The sequence below is a fragment of the Ochotona princeps genome, chromosome 13 (assembly GCF_030435755.1).
Source record: "Ochotona princeps isolate mOchPri1 chromosome 13, mOchPri1.hap1, whole genome shotgun sequence".
Taxonomy (NCBI): Eukaryota; Metazoa; Chordata; class Mammalia; order Lagomorpha; family Ochotonidae; genus Ochotona; species Ochotona princeps.
This window is the reverse complement of record NC_080844.1, coordinates 41,075,518-41,098,946: the sequence shown is the minus strand read 5'-3', so window position 1 is coordinate 41,098,946 and position 23,429 is coordinate 41,075,518. Positions and strand designations below refer to the sequence as shown.

At 41.0% G+C, this 23,429-nt stretch overlaps 1 protein-coding gene across 5 annotated transcripts; it reads right to left on the bottom strand.

Moving 5' to 3' along the window:
* Positions 1-736: 736 nt before the first annotated feature.
* LOC101520888 (cytochrome P450 2C14-like) lies at positions 737-22,820 on the bottom strand. Of its 5 annotated transcripts, none has more exons than XM_058671998.1 (9): positions 22,653-22,820; positions 21,506-21,668; positions 21,040-21,188; positions 19,064-19,195; positions 13,822-13,998; positions 9,224-9,365; positions 5,532-5,719; positions 3,563-3,704; positions 737-981 (listed from the first exon to the last, which is right to left on the bottom strand). In XM_058671998.1, exons 1-9 carry the CDS (start codon positions 22,818-22,820, stop codon positions 800-802), a joined length of 1,443 nt encoding a protein of 480 aa, XP_058527981.1. In that variant the 3' UTR covers positions 737-799. The 5 variants fall into 5 exon arrangements, with proteins under 5 accessions (XP_058527981.1, XP_058527982.1, XP_058527979.1 ...); XM_058671996.1 differs by having other exon boundaries at positions 741-981; positions 19,064-19,224; positions 21,039-21,188; XM_058671997.1 differs by having other exon boundaries at positions 741-981; positions 9,224-9,359; positions 19,064-19,224; positions 21,039-21,188.
* Between the last annotated feature and the right edge of the window lie 609 nt (positions 22,821-23,429).

Here is a 23,429-nt window from a genome sequence, read left to right as displayed (position 1 = left end):
ATGATTCACTCTCCAAGTGGCTGCAACAGTCAGAGTAGCGCCGATCAGAAGCCGGAAGCCCAGAGCCTCTTCCGGGACTCTCACTGGGGGAAAGGTCCAAAGGCCTTGGGAAGTGGAGCAGCCAGGATTAGAATCGGCGCCCATATGAAATCCCGGAACATGCAAGGTGAGGACTTTCGCCACTACGCTACCATGCCAGTCCTAAGACATGAGCTTTTAAGTGGCCATTGGGTGATCCCTTCAATACTTCCATGAAGATTGAAACCATACCTGACAGTTTCTCTCTTTCATGTGCAAATATCCAGTACCCACAGATGACATCAAGCAGAGCTCCTTTTCTGTTTCAATTTCTGTATCTTTGGGACTATCGTTACAAGGATCAGCATGGTATAATGCGACTTACTTTCTTTCAATTCTTATTCATATTATATACAAAGAAAAAAACTCTGAAAACTAATTTACCAATTAAAAATGCTTTTATTCTGAACACATAGATAAGCATGATTTATTGAATGTCACTTATCTTTCATTATTTCACAGAGATAATGTAGGAAACACTCAGTATTAAGCAGGGATTAAAACATGTAGTGGTTAATTCAGAAATCACAAGCTACCAAGAATAGCAAACACAGATTAATAAAGGGACCCAGAAAGTTTCCAGGTGGAGACTAGATCTGGAGCAACAAGGACATGTCAGAGAAAAGAACATGGAAGGAACCCATGCTGGGGGAAGGGGTCCAGGGTGCCTACAAGAGGACAGCTGTAGACCACAGCACAGCAGCCCTGTGACCTGCCCTCTTCAGACAGGAATGAAGCTGAGCTTGTAAAACCGGGGCACACGGCCTATCCCGCTAACAAGGGGAGTGGTGTCAATCTCCTTTACATCAACTGGAGGCTTCAGGGTAAAGTTCTGTAAGATGCTGGTCAGGAACAGAAACAGCTCCATGCGGGCCAGGCCCTCTCCCACACACACTCGCTTTCCTGAAAATAACAAGCACAGAGGATTTTTCATCTAAACATTGAGTCTGAAATGATCAAAAGAAATATTCAGTAACTAAGTGGTTAATGACTGAATCAATGGGTGGGTGGAAGACAGGCTAGCTGGGAGGGTGATGGGATATACACATGGAAGGAATAATGAACACTTGTTATACAGATAGTCTCATGTAACATCTGTCATTTCTCACTGAACAAACGCTTATTGACTATCAGTTTCATGTCATAAAATTAATTAACTGTTGTGAAAATCTAACCATTCCATATTTATACAATGTTTTAAGAGACACACATTGTGGGCAAAGGGTTAAAGGAAGATGGGTTAAGTAAGGACATTACACATGAAATTCGAAAAAGTTGGATCAAATGGAATGCAAGGCTAAGTTTAGTAAACCTCAAGAACTATTAAGCCATCAGAAACTTTCCACCATACACATTTTAATGAAGTATTGAAGACAAATCTAATGCATGAATAGCAAAAATTTTGCTCAAAATAAACATTTTAAATTTTATTTTCCATTAAATTAAATTAAATTAATACACTTATAACTCTGTAAGATACAGGCAGAGGGCCTGGCACAGTTGCCTAATGGCTAAATCCTTGCCTTGGATGCACATGCACCGGGATCCCATATGCGTGCCGGTTCTAATCCTGGCAGCTGTACTTCCCTTCCAGCTCCCGGCTTGTGGCCTGGGAAAGGAGATGGCCCAAAGTCTTGGAACGCTGCACCCACATGAGGGACCTAGAAGAAACTCCTGGCTCCTGGTTCCTGCCTTCACACCAGCTCAGCGCTGGCCATTGAGACACGTGGGGAGTGAACGAACAAACAGGAGATGTTTCTCTGTCTCTCTTTCTCTCTGTAAATCTGACTTTCCAATAAATTAATAATAAACTTTTAAAATTCTGCAGAATATTCAGACAACTATTTTTCTTAGAACAGTGTAAAGCCATATGTTCACACAGGATATGCTCTCAATTTAAAACCATAAATGATTCTCATATCCATACCCAAGAATGAGGTCCAAATGGCTATACTCAACCCTTATAATCTATTCTCAGTTGTGTTCAGTATCACTCCTTTAGGTCTAAGCATCCTCCACTCAGGTCTAGGTGCAACCCTTCTGCATCAACCTTAGTCCACCCTGCATTTCCATGCTGTCCCACTGACCTAACAAGCTCTTCTCCTATGCTCCTTTTGGAACCTATGTCTCACGTCTCTGCCTCTTTATGGTGCAGTGGGCCCAAGTTCTCCCCTTAGGTCTCCTTTTCCTTGATCCATTGAGTCAAGGGCGCTATTGAATATTATTTTCTATTCCTTTTTCAACTCTTATGAAATAAGAATCCATTAATAAGAACTCAGACATTGAAGTTCTGAATATGCAATGCCCAATGTAAAGTATGGAAACAACAGAGGTAAAACTCAAATAGGGACTACATGTGCAAACACTCAGTTCACACGTGCAGCTGTGGAACACAAATGCCCTAAGATGATTTTGAATGTCGGCACCTGAGCTCGCCGGCAGTCCCTGTGAGGAGCCTTCACATTTCCAAGCCTTCCCTGGTCTACATCACTTGCACAGTTCTGACCTTGGAGCTGCAGGGAGAGCTCCATTCCTGAGCTTTGTTTCTTGTACAGGTGTCCTGATTTCTCCTTTTCAAGTTATCAGCCTCCTCTGAGGCAGATCAGATTCCATCTCTCCAATTAGAAAATCATGGAACATGCATGAACAGAAAGTTGTTTTCCCTTTAGCCGCCTCAGCAGCCTGTGCTTTCTTTTCTCAAAGCACTCATCCTACTGGGATGCAATACTCTGGCTACTTACCTCCTTCCCTCATGTGAATGCAAGGGTCTTTACAGCATTTTATGCACTCTCAGATACCAACTCTCTACTGCTCCAGGACAATGCTGTAGCAGGGAAGGGTGCTTGTCCTATTCTCAAACACCCCATTTGTGCCAGTTTCCTGTTAATGTATCTGGGAAAGCAGCAGAAATCCATGGGACACTGCGGGCATGCATGTAATCGACTGATGGAGTTCCAGGCTGCTGGTTTGGGCCTGGCCCAGGCCTGACTCTAGACACGACTTAGAGAACCAATAAGTGGAGGATCTGTCTCTATCCCAGCAACCCCGCTCTATGTTTCTCCTCATCTGTAGCTTCGTCTCTCTTACAAATTATTTTTTACAAAAAGAACTTCTTAGACCTTAGTGGAAGTGAAAACCATCAGAGATGTACCTCAAACCAATCAGCACATGTACCATTCTTATGATCAATGACGAAAGTTTAGATGAGTCACATTCTAAGACAAACTTCCGTGTAAAGGCGTATTTGCAGGCAGAATTCAACTAGCCTATATTACAGGTTTCTCAGTTTGGAAGAATGCCTCAGACACATCCCAAATTCTACTGATTGGATACTACTGTTATTAGCAAGAAAGACACACAGACACAAAGAGTGGGACTTCTGATCATGCACAAAGAGCACAAGTACCACCTCCCCAAGGCAAACCACCCACTGACTGCAAAACTCTATCCCATACCCTGTGTTCACATGGAAATAAATTCTTACCTGCTGAGAAAGGCATGAAGTAATCACTTCTCTTAAAGTTGCCACTCTTGTCTAGGAAGTGGCCAGGGTCAAACTCCTCTGGGTTGGGGAATTCTTTCTTGTCATACAGCACAGAACTCAGAGATGGTAATATTTGTGTGCCCTGGATTAAACAGAGATATGGAATCCCGAAGAAGTCAAGGAATGGGAAGAAATGATAGACATCATTTTTAAATCTCTTTGATCCTGGTTTGGAGAAAACCCATGGGCAGAGGAATATAGTGTCATTTCAATCAAAACATGCAATAACCAGGATGAGCTGAAGCTCAAGAACAATGATTTCCATCCAATATTATTTGATGTACTGAGACTTGGGAAAACAGTGCCAGTCACTCCTCAGGCCATTCTGCATTCCAGCAAGCCTGCACTTGGGTGCCTGCCCTCACTTGCTGCTCTCATCCATTCTTCTATGCACTGCAGTTGACTATAGATAAAAATGATGTGCTGTACATGTTAATTTAAAGAAAATGAAAGAATTTCAATGTTTTCAAGTGTTTGAGGAGATACACAAGTTTAACCTAAAATTGTAAAATGAATGTGTGACAGCAAAGCCACATAAATATGACTACAAACACCCTGAGCAAATGTAGAAAATCCAGAGCAGCTGCATAGGAATCAGTACAAGATAATATGTAAGTGCTTCCTGCACTTATTGATAAAGACAGTCCTGAATAAATGGCTATATTTATAGATGCAGAGAATCCACTTCATTCAACTGTGTATTCATTCATCATAAGAAGGTAATAAGACAAAGGGGAGAAATCCCAGCTAGGATAAAAATCCACAAAACATATCATAACCATTCTCATTAAACAGTGTTAAACCTCCACCTCTCCTAGAGCTCAACAATGCAACAAGGATGCCCACACTCATGACTTCTGCTAAACACAGTCCTAGAAATCACTCCAGGAAGTATTGCAATAAGGAGAAATGACAAGAAAGATATTGCAGCAGACTGAAGAACTCTACGCATGAAAAGTACACATGGACCCACAACTTTTTATTAATGACAAATGAATTGAAGATTACTACATATCATACAACATAAAATATAATTAGTTATATTTCCTTAGACCAGAAAAAAATGAATCTATTTTAAAAATTACTACAATCAACAGGCAAACATCTGCTCTCAAGGGAAAATTTTATCTGTGCAAGTCAGAGTAATGAAAATAGAACAACAGTGGTGAAAACTAAGTCATCTTCCAAACAAAGGGACATAAGTATGAGTTGGAAAAAATCTATGACCTGGAAAATTAATCTTATTTATTCCAAATTGATCTCAAAATGTAATACCACTCTGATTGAAATCCTAGAAGAGTGTTGGAAGTTGATAAGCAAATACATTTAACACTTACATGGAATTGGAAGCACCTAAAAGTAGTACACCTTTTATAAAAGTACAGAAAAAGTTTGTGTCCAGAAATCAAGATGTATAATGGAAGATTTTTGTTTTTAATATTCACTTGAATATGTTTGAAACATACTTACAGAAAGACAGTAAGAATAGTAAAGAAGGGCAAGAACAAAGGTGACAAGGAAAAAAGAGGAGCTTCTATCCACCTGTTCACTCCTCAAAGGCCACAGCAGCCAGAGCTGGGACAAACCTTGTGGTGCTGGGGCCCTAGGACTTGGGCCCCCAGCTACTGCTACGCCAGGCAGGATGTTGGAGCACAAGTGGAGCAGCCATGACACCTGTTGCACATGTGAGCTGCTAAGAGACAGAGGATTCACTCACTGTGCCACAACTCGGGGCCTTATGCAGTTGTTAATAGTTGTAAACCACAAACAGTACAAATCAATCTATTAAGACACCCCACTTAGGAGGCTCACACTGCTCCAGGCTGAGCTAGTGCAAGACTAAAACCCTTCTCTGAGTTGAAGAATGTCAAGACATTAGACACCTGTGGTGTAGGTAGAACTAACTTACCTTGGGGAAGAGGTAGTTTCTGAATTTAACGTCACAGGTTGTTGTATGTGGCACACTATGAGGAATGAGGTCAATGTATCTCTGGATCTCATGTACTACAGCGTCCGTGTAGGGCATGCGGCTCCTGTCCTGCATGCTGGGGCTCCGGTGTCTGCCGAGTACACGCTCAATCTCCTCCTGCACTTTAGCTGAGAGACACAAGGGAGGAATCAGGGACTAGGATCAATACAACCCATGTCTCACAGCACGTGAGGACTGAGTGAAGCAGGAGGCAGGTGTCCAACAGCCCTGAAGATCAGAGTGTACAGAAAGCATCACTGTAGCAGACACAGGAGGTTCCTGGGAAATTCTTCCTCTGAGAAACTGGGCTTGGACTTGGACCATGTTCTATGAAAATACATTATCTTTTTCAGTGTAATGTACACACTTGTTTAATTAAAGTACTACATATAACTTATTCACTTGATGAAATACTAATTTAGATTAACTTTCAAATATATCTTTTGAAAAACAAAAACCATGTTGACACCTGGGACATGATAATCACTGTATTTTTTAAAAGGAAAAACATTTTTGTAGGACAATAATGAATAGTATTTGCAAATATAATATTTGTAAATAAAATTCTGTAAACAGATAGGGATGTAACAATGGATATGTGTGTGTTTAGAGTGAGTTTATTTGCAACATGGACTCTTTCATTTGCGATCAGCAAATATGACTGGTTAAAACTACTGCAGGAGATTCTTCCAAATCTTCTGCACACATTTGTTTTGCTTTTGAGTACGATGCAATTATGCATATTTATGAAATACACTGTGATCATTTCGTACATGTATTTTGTAAATCAGGTTCATTCGCATTTCCATTACCAAGTATTTTTTAAATTTCCAATTAACATTGTCATTACATGCATTTTGACATATCAAATTTCCATATACTGTGTCCTGATCAAGACATTGTTCTCTTTGGTCATGACTTTAGGTTTGCAGTCGTCAACCTCCCCTCTTTCATTTGTATATAAAGACATAGTAAGTCCTCATGCACTGTACTCATTCATTGTGCCACACAACACCAGAACTTACCCCAACTGTCAAGTGGATTTGGTACCTGTTATAGCATAATATGATCTAGGTCTGTTCATTTTGCTCTAAATATACGATATTGGAGCCACCATTGCTGCTTACTGGGTTGAGGCCACCCCATGCAACATCAGCATTCTTTATGGACACCGCTTTTGTACAGGCTGGGTTATTCCAACCTGTCCCCACTTCCCACCCCAGATCTAGCTCCTGCCTCATGGCTGCAGGCTGGTCTGGCCCTGGATGCTACAGTGGAAGATAGCTAACTACATCCTTTCTCTCTCTCTCTCTCTCTATCTCTCTCTCTCTCTCTCTCTGGCTGTCTCTCTCTCTGGCTGTCTCTCTCTCTCCCTGGCTTTCTACTAAAGAAATGATTTTAGGGCCTGACAAAATTTCTCAATCAACTACTCATCCACTTTCAATGTCAGGTTCCCATATAGGCATCAGTTTATGTCATGGCAATTCCACTTCCCATCAAGTACCCTGACTGTGGCTGGGAAAATCAGAAGATGGCACAAAACCTCTCGACCCTGCTCCTATTGTCAGACCCAAAAGAAGTTCCTGGCTCCTGGCTCTAATCTGCTCAGCTCCAGCCATTGCAGCCATTGGGGGACTGAAACAAGAAGAGGAAGATTTTTGTGTCTCCTTTTCTCTGTGTATCTACCTTTCCAATTATTATATTTTGAAAAAATTTTTTAAAAATGGATCTCAAAAACAAAATTTAGCATAAGTTGTACTATCTAAGCGAGGAAAACATTCCATTAAGTGTGAGTATGTGTGTAATATTTTATGAATGCACAAAATATCAAGGGGCATCAAGGAGGATTTCATGTCTGAAAGTTAGCTATATCTTTAAGATGCTGAGTTGATCCCCTCTGAATATATACCTAAATAGGGAACATTGGAACATAAAATGTTTATTTTAGATCTCTTAGAATCATATTCACATTTGTAAATAACGACTCTAGGTGCTGATATTATCTGTTTTAAATAATTTCTATTCTTACAGCCAGGAGACATGAGGACAGCTCTCTCCACCCCACAACAGACAGTGTGTCAAAGTGACCCACCTACAGACACGCATGCACACAGGCTCTTCCCTCACTCCGTTCCTCCACTGTTTCTGCTACATCAGTGTTCACCCTACACATCACTGTGGCTTAACAGTTCCTTGATTATGGACAACTAAGATCTCTTTTACTCCTTTGTATGTTCAAGCTTAAACTGTTGATTTCAATCCCCAGTTTCAGATACTAATGTAGAAGTCTCGCAAGTGCTATTGTGTATTTCAAGCAGCTAATATTAATTTTCTCATTACTGACAGCAGCAGGTAAACAGTCACTTCCCTTAGCCACAGCTGTCTCCCCTCACACACACATCATCCCCTGGCCCACTGTGAAGTGGTGCTTCCAGGTCTGTGTCCTACACCCTTCCTGGCCCTCCCAGCCTCCAGCATGAGCTCTCCTGGTTCCAGGACCCATGACTCCCTCTGCATGATTTCAGGTGCCTGCAATGAGACAGCCTCTAGGGTCTACTGCGAAAGGAAAGCAGAAAATGAACTGTGATTGCTAAGACTCAGAAACTAAGAAAGCAAGTCAAGAATTTTAATGCCATTCTCATCCTCAGTGTTTATATAGACTCTCATATACCCATTAGCCTCTGAATGAATTACTTTATGGTTTTCCTTGAATCCTGGTGTTCTGAAATGCCAGGATCCTGTGTTGGGTGGAAATGTTCATCTATTTAATTTAATGTAATTTACGGTGAGAACTTTCCTTGCAGATGGCAGCACCTGCAGGCCTTTCCACGGGTGCTGCCTTGCTCTGACGGCACTTAGGCTGGAGCTTCAATCTCACAGAACTGGGGATCTCATCATCTCCTCTATGTAGGTGAGACAAACAATCCAGGATTCACCAAGAAGGATTCTCAGCTGTGATTAAGTTATACTATGTTCAGTGGGTTCTCTGAACAATATATACATATATATACATATATATGTGTGTATATATATGTAAGACCTCATACACCGAAATAGAAGCTACTAGAGAAAGGTAAATGCTTATTTAAAAGGAAAAAAACATGTTTTGTAAAGATAAACCTTTAGCAGAATTCATTTCTGGACTCAAGTATCTAGGTTGATAAAATCCTTAAACACACTACCTCAATTATATAAAAAATTTAGTATTGAAAAATATCTTTCACTCTTGCAGTATGATGTCCCAGCATAAGAAAATTAAGTTGTTAGACTAATGAAAGATCTCTGAAAGATTAACAGCTATTCGAAGTGTTCTGCTCTCAGGGAAAAAACAGCAGACAGTCCCATGCCGCTTCATGAAGCCTGTGCCTGTGACAAACCCCTCCGTGGAGCCCAGACGCTTTCTCCACAGCTGTTGTCACTGTCCTGAGCTTTATGACGGTGACTACTGCTCTCATGTCCTCACTGACCAGTCATTGCTCTCATCACTATCCCTTCATCAGAGCTGCACAAACTGCAGCTTCCAGTACAGAATCTAAAGGATGAAGCTGCTCTGAGAGAAACAAGGTGCAGGCTAAGGCCCGGCTTCCCGGTGTCTGTTCTGGCCCTGCCATGCTCCCTCCCACTGCTCATACCTGCGACCTCAGGGTGCTTCAGCAGGAGCAGGAGTCCATATCTCAGGGTGGTGCTGGTGGTCTCCGTTCCCGCAGCAAACAAATCAAACACCGTAACCAACAGGTTGTCAATAGTGAACTCACTCTGTGGGTTGTGCTTTTCCTAGGATTATTTGAAAACATGATATTATACTAGCATATTGCATCATGTTTAGGACAAAAAAATATCTGCCTTCTCAAATATAAACTTATAAAATGGAAAGGGCAGCATTACAACGCTTCCAGCTGCTAGGAACTAAAGGACATCAAGTTAAGTGAAAGCAGTTAAACATAGAAACATAATGACTGTATATTCTCACCCCTATACAGAAGCTCAAAACTAAACTAAACTAAGAAACAAAACTCAATTTAACAGATAGAGGGGATTTGATTTATAAAATAGAGAGGGTCATCTTTGTGGCTTTGAGGTTAAACTATTTATCAGAAAGCTGCCATCCCATGTGGACACTGCTTTGTATCCTGGCTGCTTTACATCTGATCAACCTCCAGACCTACAATCTTGGAAAGGCTGAGGAGGATGACCCATGTCCTTCAAATACTGCAGGCATATGGGAGACTGAGATGTAGCTCCTGGCTCCTGGTTTCAGCCTACACCAGCTGGCTGTAGCCAGCTAGGAGTTGGTCAAACAAGGAAAATTCCTCTCTCTCTCTCTCTCGCTCTCTCTCTCTTTCTCTGTTTCTCTCTTTCTCTCCCCCTTTTACTCTCTCTTTCTCTCCTTCTGCATGAATGTTATTGTATTAGGGTCTTGACCAGGTCTCTCCTCTCTGTAACTTTGTCTTTCAAATATGAATAAATAAATCTTCAATCAAAATGAATGTGGGAGTGATCCATGAATGATGACAAATATTTCATGCTAGTATGGCTCATATTAATAAGGAAAATCGGTTATGGTTAAAGCTCGAGGCAAACGTATCGTAACAACACAGAATGATAAAAAGAGGGAAACTGCCCAGGGATTATGAAAATAATTTGAACTACCTCATAACTCTTGTTTTGTAAATTGGAAATAATTCTAAAATTAAAATGTTTTTAAATATTGTAATAAAACCATTGGCCTGCATGTGAGTTGGGTTTAGGCTGGGACACTGCATCCAGTGGCACAAGCAAAAACCAGGATAAGTGCCGAGTGGCAGGGCTTTGCTGCAACATCCACTGGCAAATGCCAAGACAGGGTGCAAGTTGTGTCAGATTGAACCACTTTATCCACTGGAGAATGCAAGATCTAGGACTGAGAGTGGGACTTAGGAGAGAAATTGTGAACATTCCTCTGCTGGACAGCTCCCTGATAATAGGCATGAGAGCCAGGGTTGGGGATGGACTAGGGTGGATAAGGCGGCAGCACATATTGGCATATGTGTGGACTGTATTATGGGGTGTCATCTGCTGAGCTAAGCTTCAACACCCATAGGTGCATGCAAGAGCCTGATTGGGATGTGCCATGGGCCAGACTAGTCTGTTGAACAAACTAGCACACAGGACCTGGGGCTAGTGGTTGGCATGGTGGAGGTGCTTGCAAACTTATCCCAGTCGGCTGTAGTTCCCACCCCTGTATGCAAGGGCCACATCCATGACAAGTTGGATTGGCTGGGCTTAGAGCACACATAGGTTTGCATAAGATATGGAACTGGGAACAGAACTGACCAGGCAACTGTAATCACCATTGTGTGTACAGTCTGCTGTGGGTGACATACTGAACTGGCTGGACACTGTCGTAGAGGCATCTAGGTTTCCACACTATCTATGCATTTATAAATAAATAAAAATCCACAAATTAATTCCCTAGAAGACAAAGCAATATAAGTTGAGGAACCACAACAACTGAGAAAACATCCACATCAAGCTTTACAGACAGCTGTGACAAACTCAGATGTCAATCCCAACCCACGCACTTTGTCACACAATCCAAAAACATACTCCAGCACGGACTTTCTTCAAGAGGAGACAAGACTTTAGACCAAACACACACGAGTACCCATGGTGTGCTTCTTAATTCAAAAACTCTAGGAGAAGTAGTGACTTTCCAAACCACACAAAGGAAGAGCAGCCTTGCATAGGGATGCATACATGCCCACTGGATTCATCTTCTAGGATTAGGACACAGTATGAAATACGAGGAACCAAATTTCTCTCTTGACGAGCATATGCTGCCAGTGACACCACTGCTGACAAGAGAGCTGCACGTGACGCCATCTCATGAGGATAAAAGACACAGCACACACTCCAATCTCTGGAATTCTGAGCAGATGCCTGACATTTCCCTAGCCTTGCCCTAAGTACTCCAGTGTACCTAGGGACATATCCATTCATCCTGCAGGGGACTTATTCAGGCACTGGCTGCCACAATCTTCATGATTCTCCTGCATCATCAACTACCTGTTTCCACAGGTGCCTGGAACTTTACATTCCCAACCTCTTTAGGTCACAGAAACCAAAGACACAAATGCAGCAGATCCGTATCCAGCAGGTTTCTCCCACTCAGGAATAACAGAGCATTCAGAACATGAGTGCAGGTAGTTTCTGCAAATCCTCTTTCTGGAAAACGGTAAGAGTGGAGGACAGAGAGAGAGCCACTCTCAGCCCCACTGGGAGGATACATGATCTGGAATGTGTATCTAACCTCCGCATGTACAGCTGCACCTCCACAGTCTGTATTCTATCCTCACTATCTTGTAGCACTACAGGACAAAGCACATCCTCACCTCCTAGTGAGCACTGAAAACAGGGGCAACAGCTGTGAGGAACATGAACTTCACATGGCATCTCAGAATGGCTATCCAGATGGATGGGTGATATGCTTCCTGCTCACATGCCCAATCTAACAAGACTGGGAGGAGCAGTTCTCTTATCTACCACTTAGAAACCAACACAAGGTACCCAGGGAAATAAACAATAGATACATGTGTTCCCAAAAAAATAGTAAGCTCTATCCCCAGAAGCCAATAGTAGGAAATAGGAAATATGTGATTTATCTGACACAAAACTCAAAATGGCATTATCAAAGTGCTCACCATGGTAAAGAGGGCAAAGTATAAACACATGAATAAGTTGAGAATTCTTGCAGAGATGAAAGTGTCTGAAAAATCCGAATAGAAGTCATATAGCTCAAGATGAGTGTGACTGAAATTAAGAAGTTCAGATTTACACTTTGACAGCAGACGACATATAGAACAAAGGACCTCTAATACAAAAGGACTGAAAAGTATTCACACAAATTTGGCAAACAAGTCCTCAGAATCAAAACTCCAGTTCTGAAAATAACAAAGAACATGAGAAACGATGACACCAATACAACTAGCACCAACTCAAGTCACAAATAGCTTGCCTGAATGTAAACATCATTTTAGAATCATCTAGGGAAAACTGACTTCCTATACACAATCAAACTCAGGTAAGACTGTCAGTGAATTTTTCAAGTGGACAACTCACAGCAGAACAATATATTCAAACCTTGAAAAAAAAGAAAAGCAAAAAATACATACAAATAAATTTAAAAGGCACTTTCCCCAACTAACAAACCTTGAGAAATGGAGGGGAGACGTGAGTTTTGACACAGTGACAGAAGAGGCACCAGCCAGATGCCACTTTCTGTTATGGAGGGGTAGAGTCCAAATCCCAGTTTGCTACTAATACACACCAGGAGAAGAGGGTGCTAGCTCAGTTAGCTGGACCTGGCCATCCTCATGGGGGACACTAAGACTGAATTCTTGGCTTCTGGATTTGTCCTGGCCACAGTCTCAGGATGAATCTGTTTCTCTCTTTTTCTCTCTCTCTTTCTCTCTCTCCCTTCCTCCAAGCCTCCTTCTCTTTCCCTCTACCTCCTATCTGTCTGTCTTTCCTACTCTATTTAACTCTGACCTTCAAATAACTTTCATAAAAACATAAACATTCAGACATATGAGTAACCTGGCTAGATTAAATCCTTGATTCACTAAAAGAAGGACTCTCAATATAACTGTTAAATGTATCTTGACAGTAGAATGCTGGACTTTCTACCATTGTCTAACCACAATGTCAGAATACACACACATAGCAGAATGATGGACGGGTGACAGGTGCTGAAGGACAATACTGTCATCATAACACAGGGAACAGCAGTTGTGGTAGGAAGGAGAAAGGGAATAGGTAGAAGGGGAAATCGCTGAGCCCAAAGAAATGCACCATGATATGTAAAATTGTTTTTTATAATATAACTCACCTGACAGTCACATTGTAAAAAAGAAAAGAAAAAAAGTATTGACTCACATTATCCCATACTCTGTAACATGGGGATATGAGAAGCCCCAATTTATGTTGGATATTTTGTATTTTATCTTGTTTTATATATTGGCTAAGACATGTGCATTTTCTGTGCCTCAAATAATTGTCATCTAAAACAAAATCCATACATTCTAGTAAAAAACTCATTTTAATTCGTCCAGGAAACTTAGTCAAGATCCTTAAACAGAGCAGATAACTATAATAGTGGCCACGTATTACTTACCTGATCATTTGGATATTTGAAGTAAGTACAGAAATTATCAATAATCCACAAAACGCAGACAAATAAATGACATTTTACCTGTTCCATTCTGATCAGGAAGCAATCAATGAAGTCCCGAGGGTTGTTAATGTCCAGAGATTCTTGATGTTCTTTTACTTTCTCCAAAACATAATTTTTTATATAAATAGTGTTTTTTATGCTTGTATTGGGACTCCCAGGCATAAAATCAAGAAGAATAGGAAACGTATTGCAAATCTTAAAAAGATAATTATAAAAGTAATTTTAGCACAATTATTAAAGACATATACACAACACACAAACCTGTAAATTTAAACTTTCCGAGAAAAAGCATCTCTACCTTGAGTAGAACCATAGGAATGTTTGTGCAAATTAACCCTTGGTGCTGACAAGGAAAGGTAAAGGACAAAGCCCTGGTCCCTTCATAAAAGATGACAACAATTTCTTTACACACCTTGTCAATTTCAACATCCTCATGCCAGTTCTCACTTAATACATCAACACTTTCCTACAAACCCAAAATATAGCCTGGCATGATTGAAACTTTCACATTCTATAAAGAGAGAGAAGAAAGGCTTGCCAGCCAGGAATCAAGCTCAGACACTTGTGTGTTGACATTGAGCATGTAGCCTCAAGAATAGAATCACCATTGTGTGAATGGGTGAAGACATCAAAGAGTCAAAACCAGCATTTTCTGCATGAAAATCTGGGAACTAGAATGCTTAAGTTACTTCAATAACACGAAGTGTCATCTCACCACAATACAAAATCATAACATTTTTCATGAGTCATGCATCTCAAAACAATCATTTTGCTACTAAACCTTGCTTTGTCAACACGCCCAGCCATTCAAACATTCTAGCTAGAATCTGTGCTCCCATTCAGCCCCATTGACATCCCTAGTTGAGGTCTTTCAGGCAAACAAAACAAGCAAAAGACCTCTAAGTCGTACAGTAGATATACATGTGAGAACCAAAAGCTTTCAACAGGGACCTGGACTGTCTGTGGGGAGTCATGTGAGGCTGGAGGGAAAACACAGAAGGACCTCCAAGAAAAGGAGCTCTCAATATTGGTGTGAAAACCACCAGACAAGGGCTTGAATTTTAGCACCATCTGTTCTCTAAAGGGCTCAACTTCATACCCAGAAAAACTTCTATTATATTATAATACAAACAGGACGGTGGTGTGCAGTCACTTCACCATTTGATTTCAACCAAGAAGTTTTAGTAGACAGATCAAAAGCCCCATTTCTCCATAAACAGTTTTGTAAAACCACCTGAATCAGCTTTATCTAAAGATGATGAAAACAACAGAAAGCTGAAGGGAAAAAATTAATTTAAATATTCTAAAAATTTTGTTTCCTTGCATTTGCATTGTCCCTTCTCCCTCCTGACGAGACTGTAGTCTTGGCAAGGACAGCACTGATCTCAGCGTGGGACTCTGGTCTGTGGTTCCAGATAACAAGGTTGTGCCTCTCTCCTAAATCTGCAAAAGAACATCTAGAGGCTGACCCAAGACATTCGTTCTCATTTACATCTAATTTTGTATTGACTCAGCTGCAAAGAAGCAGACTTTCCTCCAAAAATTGCAAGAAAAATGGACAACCTACAACAAAAGATTACAACTGAGGAACACATTGCAACACTGAGATGGAAAGAAGAACAGCAGAGGACAGAATAAAATGATCAATCAGGGCATTCAGAAGTGTCCGAATACTGGAAAATTGACCAAACTGCAAATATATCCAGGCAAGACAGAGGCTAAGAAAGGAGCTGTGAAACATATCACGTTAGAAGAAAATGAGCAAAGTAAGGCCTGAATATGGAGCTTCTGGTTTGAGAGAACATTTTGAGAAATCAGGCATGTTCACCGTTTAACGTTCCCGGGCCTTTGATATCATGATCTTGCTCCTGTGTAGCAGGGGTGGATGTGGCCAAGGCTATTCAAACACACAAGGTACATGGGCATGGGGTGGAATCAGGGAGCTGTTACCAGATGGATCTTCTGCAACCTGGTGCCCACCTAACAGTGAAGACTGTTATTGGTGCTATGTAGGAACACGCAGAAGCATAACACCTGAGACTACATACAAACCTACACAAAGATTGGAGATGCAGAATGAAGAATGGGAGGCAGAAGCAGAAGAGTGGATTTGCACTGGTAACCTGTAAGAATCATGACAACACTGATAACATTATTGCTCAAAAACATCAGAAGGTTAGTGGGCATCGTTTTGAGGTGAAAATGGCCTTTTCCAAACAAGAGACACATTCAGCTGCTGGATCACCAAGAGGACATGGGGTGGATGTGACAATTTGAATCACAAAGTAAATATCATCTTTGGTTGAGGTAATTCTGGCATAGTGGAAATTTGGGAGAAGCAGGAGGCCACTATAATGGAGGAGCTGGGAGCAAGAGAAGTTATGGAGGAGGTAACGCTGGATAGGAGGTGTGGTGATGATATGAATAGTCATGCTTACAGTAGTAGCTGAGGATCAGGATATGAAAATGAAATTATTGACCTGGTGGAAATCATGATTCAAATACAACAAATTTTGAGATACCTATGATGTTGGTGGCAACTATAATAGTTTAGTATGTTATCGTGGATAACAGCTGTAACATTATGGACCCAGGACAGGAGGCAGTTTTGGAGGAAGTTGTTTGGGCAGCTTCCATAGTGGTGGAGTTGGTTCTGGGGCTGGAGGAGGAAGTGCTGGATCAGGTAACTGAAGGTTCCAAACCCAACAGAAAACACTAAGGTTCTTAGCAGGAGAGAGAGCAAAGATAGAGGTCACCTGGAGTGCATAGACAACCGTAAAGAATCTGTCAAAAAAAAAAGTTGCTTAGCATTAATAATAATCCTTCTGGTTCAGGGTGTCATAGCCACAGTTTGTCAAATGTATAGCTACTGTTTAATGAATATAGTGTCAATTAGATGTACATCATCAGGGCCTTCTAATTCAACAGCATAGCTATTTTTTTCCTTTGTTTCATTAGACATATAGCCTAAAAATGGTAAGACAAATTTTTTAGTTTAAAACAAAAAGAACCTCCCTCAGGGTTACCACTCTCACTGGACAGCATGAAAGCCAGGACAGGGCAGGCATGGCTAGACAGAAAGGCACCTGCCAGCAGGTGTATGGGTTGGATAGTAGGTTGGTTGGGTTGAACTAGGCTTCAATGCCCTTTGACATGTGTGAGAGCTAAATGGGATGTGGGACAGACTGGACAAGCCTGCGGTACATACTGGCAACCATGGGAACTAGGGTAGGGGGCAGAACTGTTGGGGGTTATACGGAGTGGTCCCAACTAGGCTGCAGCTCCAACTGGTTTGCGTGAGGACCGAGTAGGAAGTGGGCAGGATCAAGCCGGACTGCAACACCTGTTGGTTCACGAGGAAGACAGGGCTGGAAACAGAAAGCACCCAGCAATCGCAACAACCAGCCTGTGCATAAGCTGATTGGGGTGACAGAATTTGCTGGACTCTGGACTAGCAAACTCATGCAAGAATCAGGTCGGGATCATCTCAGATGAAGTTTCTTTGGAGATCCCTCCAACCGAACTGCTCATCTCAGAACCCCAACCATGAAGAGACTGTCAGCCAGTGGACTCTGAATAGGTTTCATTGCAATTGGAACTATGAGATTGGCAGCAATCCAGAACTGATGAACTATCAAAACTGCTTGAGCAGGACCTTCAGATCGAGCCTCCCGTTGGGGATCTGGGATGGGTGGGAGGTTGGGTGGGGCTTTTCCCTTTGTTACTCCCCTAACCCCAGATACAGGGGAAAATGATATTAGTGTGGAAACAATGGTATTACCCACTTTCACCCTGTAGCCCTTGACCCTTTGTACCCTAATCAACTAAATAAGATTATTAAAAAATTAATTTAAAAATAAAGCAAAAAGAATTGGAGACTGGGCATTAGATAAATTTTGAGATTTCATTTGAAGGCCCAGCACAACATCCTAACAATTGAACTTCACCTTATATTGTCTAGGATCCTGTAAGGACACCCACTTGAACCACTACCCACACAGCTCCCTACTTGTGGCCTGGAAAACACTATAGAATGGCCCTAGGCCTTGACTCTGCACCTGTGCAGGAGACCTAGATGAAGCTCCTGGCTCCTGGCTTCAGAGCGGCTCAGCTTATGCTGCTGTGGCCACCTGGGTAGTGGACCAGTGGACAACAAAGTTTTCTCTCTGTATTTTCTCTCTATATCTGTATTTCCAATAATTAATTTGTTACTTAATAAAGATTTCACATGGGACATATTCCTAACTTTAGTCTCTGTGCTCGTGTCCCAAAACAACTGCCACTCACACCTTCCTGGTAACACATCCACTGGGAGGCAGCAGGTGATGCTTCAATATTGCATCCATGCAACCCACAGAAAAACTCAACCATGTCCCAGATTCCAGACTTGAGTTGGCACACTTTTACTGTTGCGGACGATTGAAGAGGAAATCAGAAGATAGACATTTCGTGTCTATCTGATCCTGAGTCTCTCCCAGTCTCAGCCATTCAAGAAAACTCAAGGAAAATGATGTTTCATAATAATTTTTTAAAAACTGAAATAAAAAACTTGAGAATCCTGAGCATTCACCTGTTACTGACACTGAGGTTCAGTTGATCAACATATAAAACAGAGGTCAGAAGAGCCCCAACACAGATCCTGGCTTTCTTTCCTTTCTCACTTTCTCACTTTCTCCTGCTCCCTTCCTTCCTTTATTCATTTTTGTCCCTCTCTCTCTCTCTCTCTCTGTCTCTCTCTCTATATATATATATATATGTGTGTGTACGTATATATAGAGAGAGAGATGTATATATATAGTATATATAGACGTATATATAGTCTATCTCTCTATATATATATACATATATATACATATCACTTCATACTTGCTCTCTTTCTCATTGTATATATGTAATGAATATTTCCTGTTTCCCATTTTTCACTTGCACTTAAAGTTTCATCTCTGTCGATGCCAGCTGCAAACAAGGTAAGGGAACAGAAAAGGTGTAGAACACACAGAGCAACAGACACAAAATTTTAACAGTCTAGAAAAAGTCACTATGCAAATAGCTAATCTGAAAGAAAAATATGATAAAAAGAGCCACTGCCCAAATTGAAAAAGAAAAAGAAAAACCCCTAAACAGAATTTAACTTCCTCCCAAACTACCATAAAACATGTTGCAAAGTCAATGTTGAAAAGTGGAGAACTGCAATGTACAATCCTGAGCTTGTCAGTGAAGAGAGGAAATGTTTCATCAGGAAGAGGGAACACCATCTCACCTGTACAATCTTGGAATTAACAAGTCTGAAGTTTTCATTGAATTTTCCCATCAAGTTAAGAAATTGCTGGTCTTTATAATCAAAACGGTTCTGGAAAATCACAGAGCAGATCACATTGCAGGGAGCAGCACCCAGGATAAAGGTGGGGTCACACAGTGAGGCTGAAGGGAAAACATTTTTAAGCACCATTAGAAAAGCCATACAAACCTCCTACACTTTGAACTATGAGACACAGGTGATTTTAGACTCTAAAACAGTAACTATGTACAAATTACCTAACCAGCATCATCTTCAAAGTGCTGAGAACAACACTCCTCCCCTTCCCAGAAAGGACTGTTGACCTCATCCCTTATTGAATGACAGTCTTCCAGCTTCAGGACTGTGCGCAGGACTCTGACCCAAGTCAATGCTATTTGGAGGTTAAAGAGAAAACCTTAGAGGCCATCCCTAAAACACCAATAACTCAAGTTATCAGTGTACAGTTATATCTATCCTGAACAGGAACAGTCAATTAAGGAAGAAATGGTGAGGGATTTTTGCACATATTCAATAATTAAGGAAAATGGGTGTAGAAACTGCAGAGAGAGGAACACCAAGAAGAGAAAGGGTTGATACAATTCAGGGGTTTGATGAAACAACTAAGGACAGCTAGAATTCATGCAAGCCAGGGAAAACAGCACAAATAAAAATTGACAAAAACCTGTTTGCCTAAAATTACAATGAAGTTAGACAACTTCCAATCAAACTGGCATGGCAAACACCACATGTAAAATGAGGAATCACCTCTTTAGAGCCTTTGAGGTGGGAGGAAATGTACTTCCTCGCTAGGAAACAATGCCCAGCACCACTAATCAGGCTGCATACCTTTTCTTTACACTAAGTCAGTGCTCTTGTGGAATTATAGATTATTGTGCTACATTGCCATTAACAGAATACTGTGTCACCATGAATTTTCAATATGAACCATCACTGAGGTCAATTTCATCATTTTACATACACAACAAGATAAAGTTTTCTATTTTGCTTCGTGTTTTGTATTTATGTGAGCAATATTAGAATTAAATTGCTATAACTAAGACATAACTAAATATTATATGTATAAAAATTTGACATCATGAGATAATTAAAGGTGAATTGAATCAGGAGAATATAATGAAACGATATGGAATTAAATGACACATGGATAAGAAAGTAAATAACAGATAGATATTGAGTGCTTTAAAAGAGTGCTAGGCAGTTAAAATCAAAGCCCTACAAACACTGAAAATCTCTTAGATCATGTTGGGAGGTTCACACTACAAATGCAGGCCAATTAGTGATAGTGTCTGATGCCTTTTCATGCTCCATTACGGTGTTATCAAGTCATTCCCATCATGCACTCTGGTGAAATGTTCTAGAATATTGTTCCACAATTGTGTTACAGGAATAAAAATACTATGTTCTCTTCAAAAAATAACGGTGCCAAATCAAAGCAAGAACAGAAAAAAATCAGATGAAGCTTTTATTCCCAAAACTGTGTAATGATCAGTATGTGAAGCACAACAGCTAAATATCCACAAGAGCTCCCTGGACTCTGCTTCAAACAGTCCCTGTTCCTCTAGGGAGATGAAAACCACGACAAAGAATGCAATCGCTCACTATCCTTGCAGTGAGTCCATCCAAGGCTATCACTAGACAGAGAGGTTTCTTATGGACATTTAAAGGGTCAACCTCCAGATCCTAGGATGGCACTCCCCATCCCGGGTACTGATGTGGTTAGACAGCTGGGAGCAGCCCTCTTTCCATCTTTCCCTTTTACTCCTAGTACAGGAAAAAAAAATTTTTGAAGCAATTGTCTCATCCAAATTCTTCCATTCCTCGACCTCCCCCCACCAACGGTGCATATGCACATACACATTTCTCAATTATGGGAGCATCATCAAAAAATAAAATAAATGTTGTTTAAAAATAAGCAATAAAAAATAGGGCCACTCACCATTGGTTTTCCTCAGCTCCTCCACAAGGCAGCGGGCCTCTTCTTGAACTCGCTCCTCTATGCTCCTCTTCCCCATCCCAAAATTCCTCAGAGTCATGAGTGAGAAGCGCCGGAGATCTTTCCATCTCTTTCCATTGCTGAAAATGACTCCTGAGAGAAAGAGAAGAAGTGGAAAGTTAAGGAGGATCCAAGAAGAGGAAGAGGAAGCTGGCATTTAAAAGCTCTACAGGAGGATCCCCTAACTTCTGTATCAACCTTAAACATCCCCATTTTTACCACCAACACACACACACAAACATATTACCACACATGCGACCATGTGCATGTAAACAAACATGTAACACACAACCATGCATGTGAACATACACTCATGTGACAACATGTAAGCAAATATGGACAATAACAATAAACATGCCAACATGCGAACACATGTAAACACACATGAACACATAGATGTGAACACTTACCCAATCCTTTATTAACTTTGTCATTTATTGGCAAGCCGTTTCTTCCAGAAAACTCTTCTCCCAGATCAATTAGTGCTTCCTTCACTGCTTCATAACCGTGCAACACCACAGTGGGCTTCATGCCCAAATACACAGTGAACACAGGGCCATAGACTTCAGACAGCTGAGGGAGGAAAGAAAAGTTTTCACTTGGTTTACATTATGTGCATCACTGAGCTGGTATGAACACCTTCCTGTCAATCATCCTGTTCTGTCAATTACAACATCAACATTCTGGAAGTTATATGTCTATGTCTTATGAATAATAAAGAGAAGGCCCATATTTAAACTGTGCTTTGGTGACACTCATACCTGAAAATTTATCAGGGCTCATAGTTAAGATAGGACCTCCCACCCAGCTGCACTATGACAATAATTGGATCACCTACAAACCTCCTACCATGGGAAGCTGACTCAGTAGTAAGGAATACAAGATTTACAGTCACCCATGAACTCAAAAGGCCAGCCAAGTAAAGCTCTATGTGAGCAACCAGCATACAGAGAGTGGGCACCACTGAGGTACAGCAAGAACACACAGAGCTGATGTAAAGATCATTTGACCCGTACTGTGTATTCACTGCCACAGACAGTGTCTTTGCACACGCCCAAATGCATTCCATTACCACCCAGAAGACCCTGGCTCATTCTATCTTTTACTCACTTGTACTGAAGAACCATAGAGTTTTCCTGGACAACAGTAACAATTTGCTTCCCTGAAGTTTAACTCTCTTGATTACCAAAGCAAATACAAGAAATAAACACTAGATGATTTTTTCACTAAAATCAGCTATCACAAAACACTGTATTAACATGGACTTTGAGGAAGCTAAGCCATTAGTGAAAAGAGCGGGAAACACTGGATAAACCCAGACACTGGATATTATTATTTTGACTCCACTCTACTGCTTTAAGGCTTCTATACTGACCAAATGCATTACTTTCTTACAACTATTTCTGAGAACACAACACCAAAAAGTTGAATCCCAAGGGATTGTTTCTTTGAAATAAAATACTTTAGTAATTAGCTTCTAACCATACAGAATTTTTTAACCCTGGAGTAGATCACTTATCCTTTACAAACCACTGGAGCATGATAATGCATACTTACTTTAGTCAGGGATTTGTTGATATCCTTAAAATCTATCTGTAGGATGTTGCCAAGAATTGGAAGAGGAGTGGGACCAGGCGGGAGATTCCCTCGGCCATGGCTCTGTTTCCAGAGTGAAAAGAGAAGCAAGCAGGAGAGACAAAGTACCAGCACCACTGTGGGATCCATGGAGCCTCCTCTTCTACCTGAGACAAGAGGGAATTAGGACAAGAGGGAATTAGACAAGAGCTATTATAGAACTCCCTGCTCATCACGTGTGCTTGACCTGTACTGCCTCAGGTGGGCTAGATGCACTTTAACTCTCCTTTGAATGAACTTTGGTCCATTGATAAAGATGAAAACAAGATGTTATTTCCTAATGTTTAGTTTTTCACTGCACCCTTAGTCCCTTCCAAGTCAGAGGTTCTGGTCAATTCGGTGTGTTGGGACACAGAAATTCTTCTGTGGCCTTTTTAACCAGCCCTACCCCAGTGGTTTCAAGAGCCATGAGAATGAAGAACTGATATAATGAAATAACAAGTTGAAAATTGCTCAATTTATTTTTTATTACATTGATGTCATGTGGGAGTTAATAACACTAAGGGCAATCCAAGTATTCCATAAATTTGTTTATGAAGAATTTGTTGTTCCTATAACACTTTCTGCAGTACAAGAATTCAATACAAGTTCAATTTCCTTGAAACTGGGCATACCCCAAATTTTAAATTTGCTATACTAACAGAGTACTAAGCATGACAGGTGAAAGAACTCATACTTCTACAACTTCGATGACAGAAC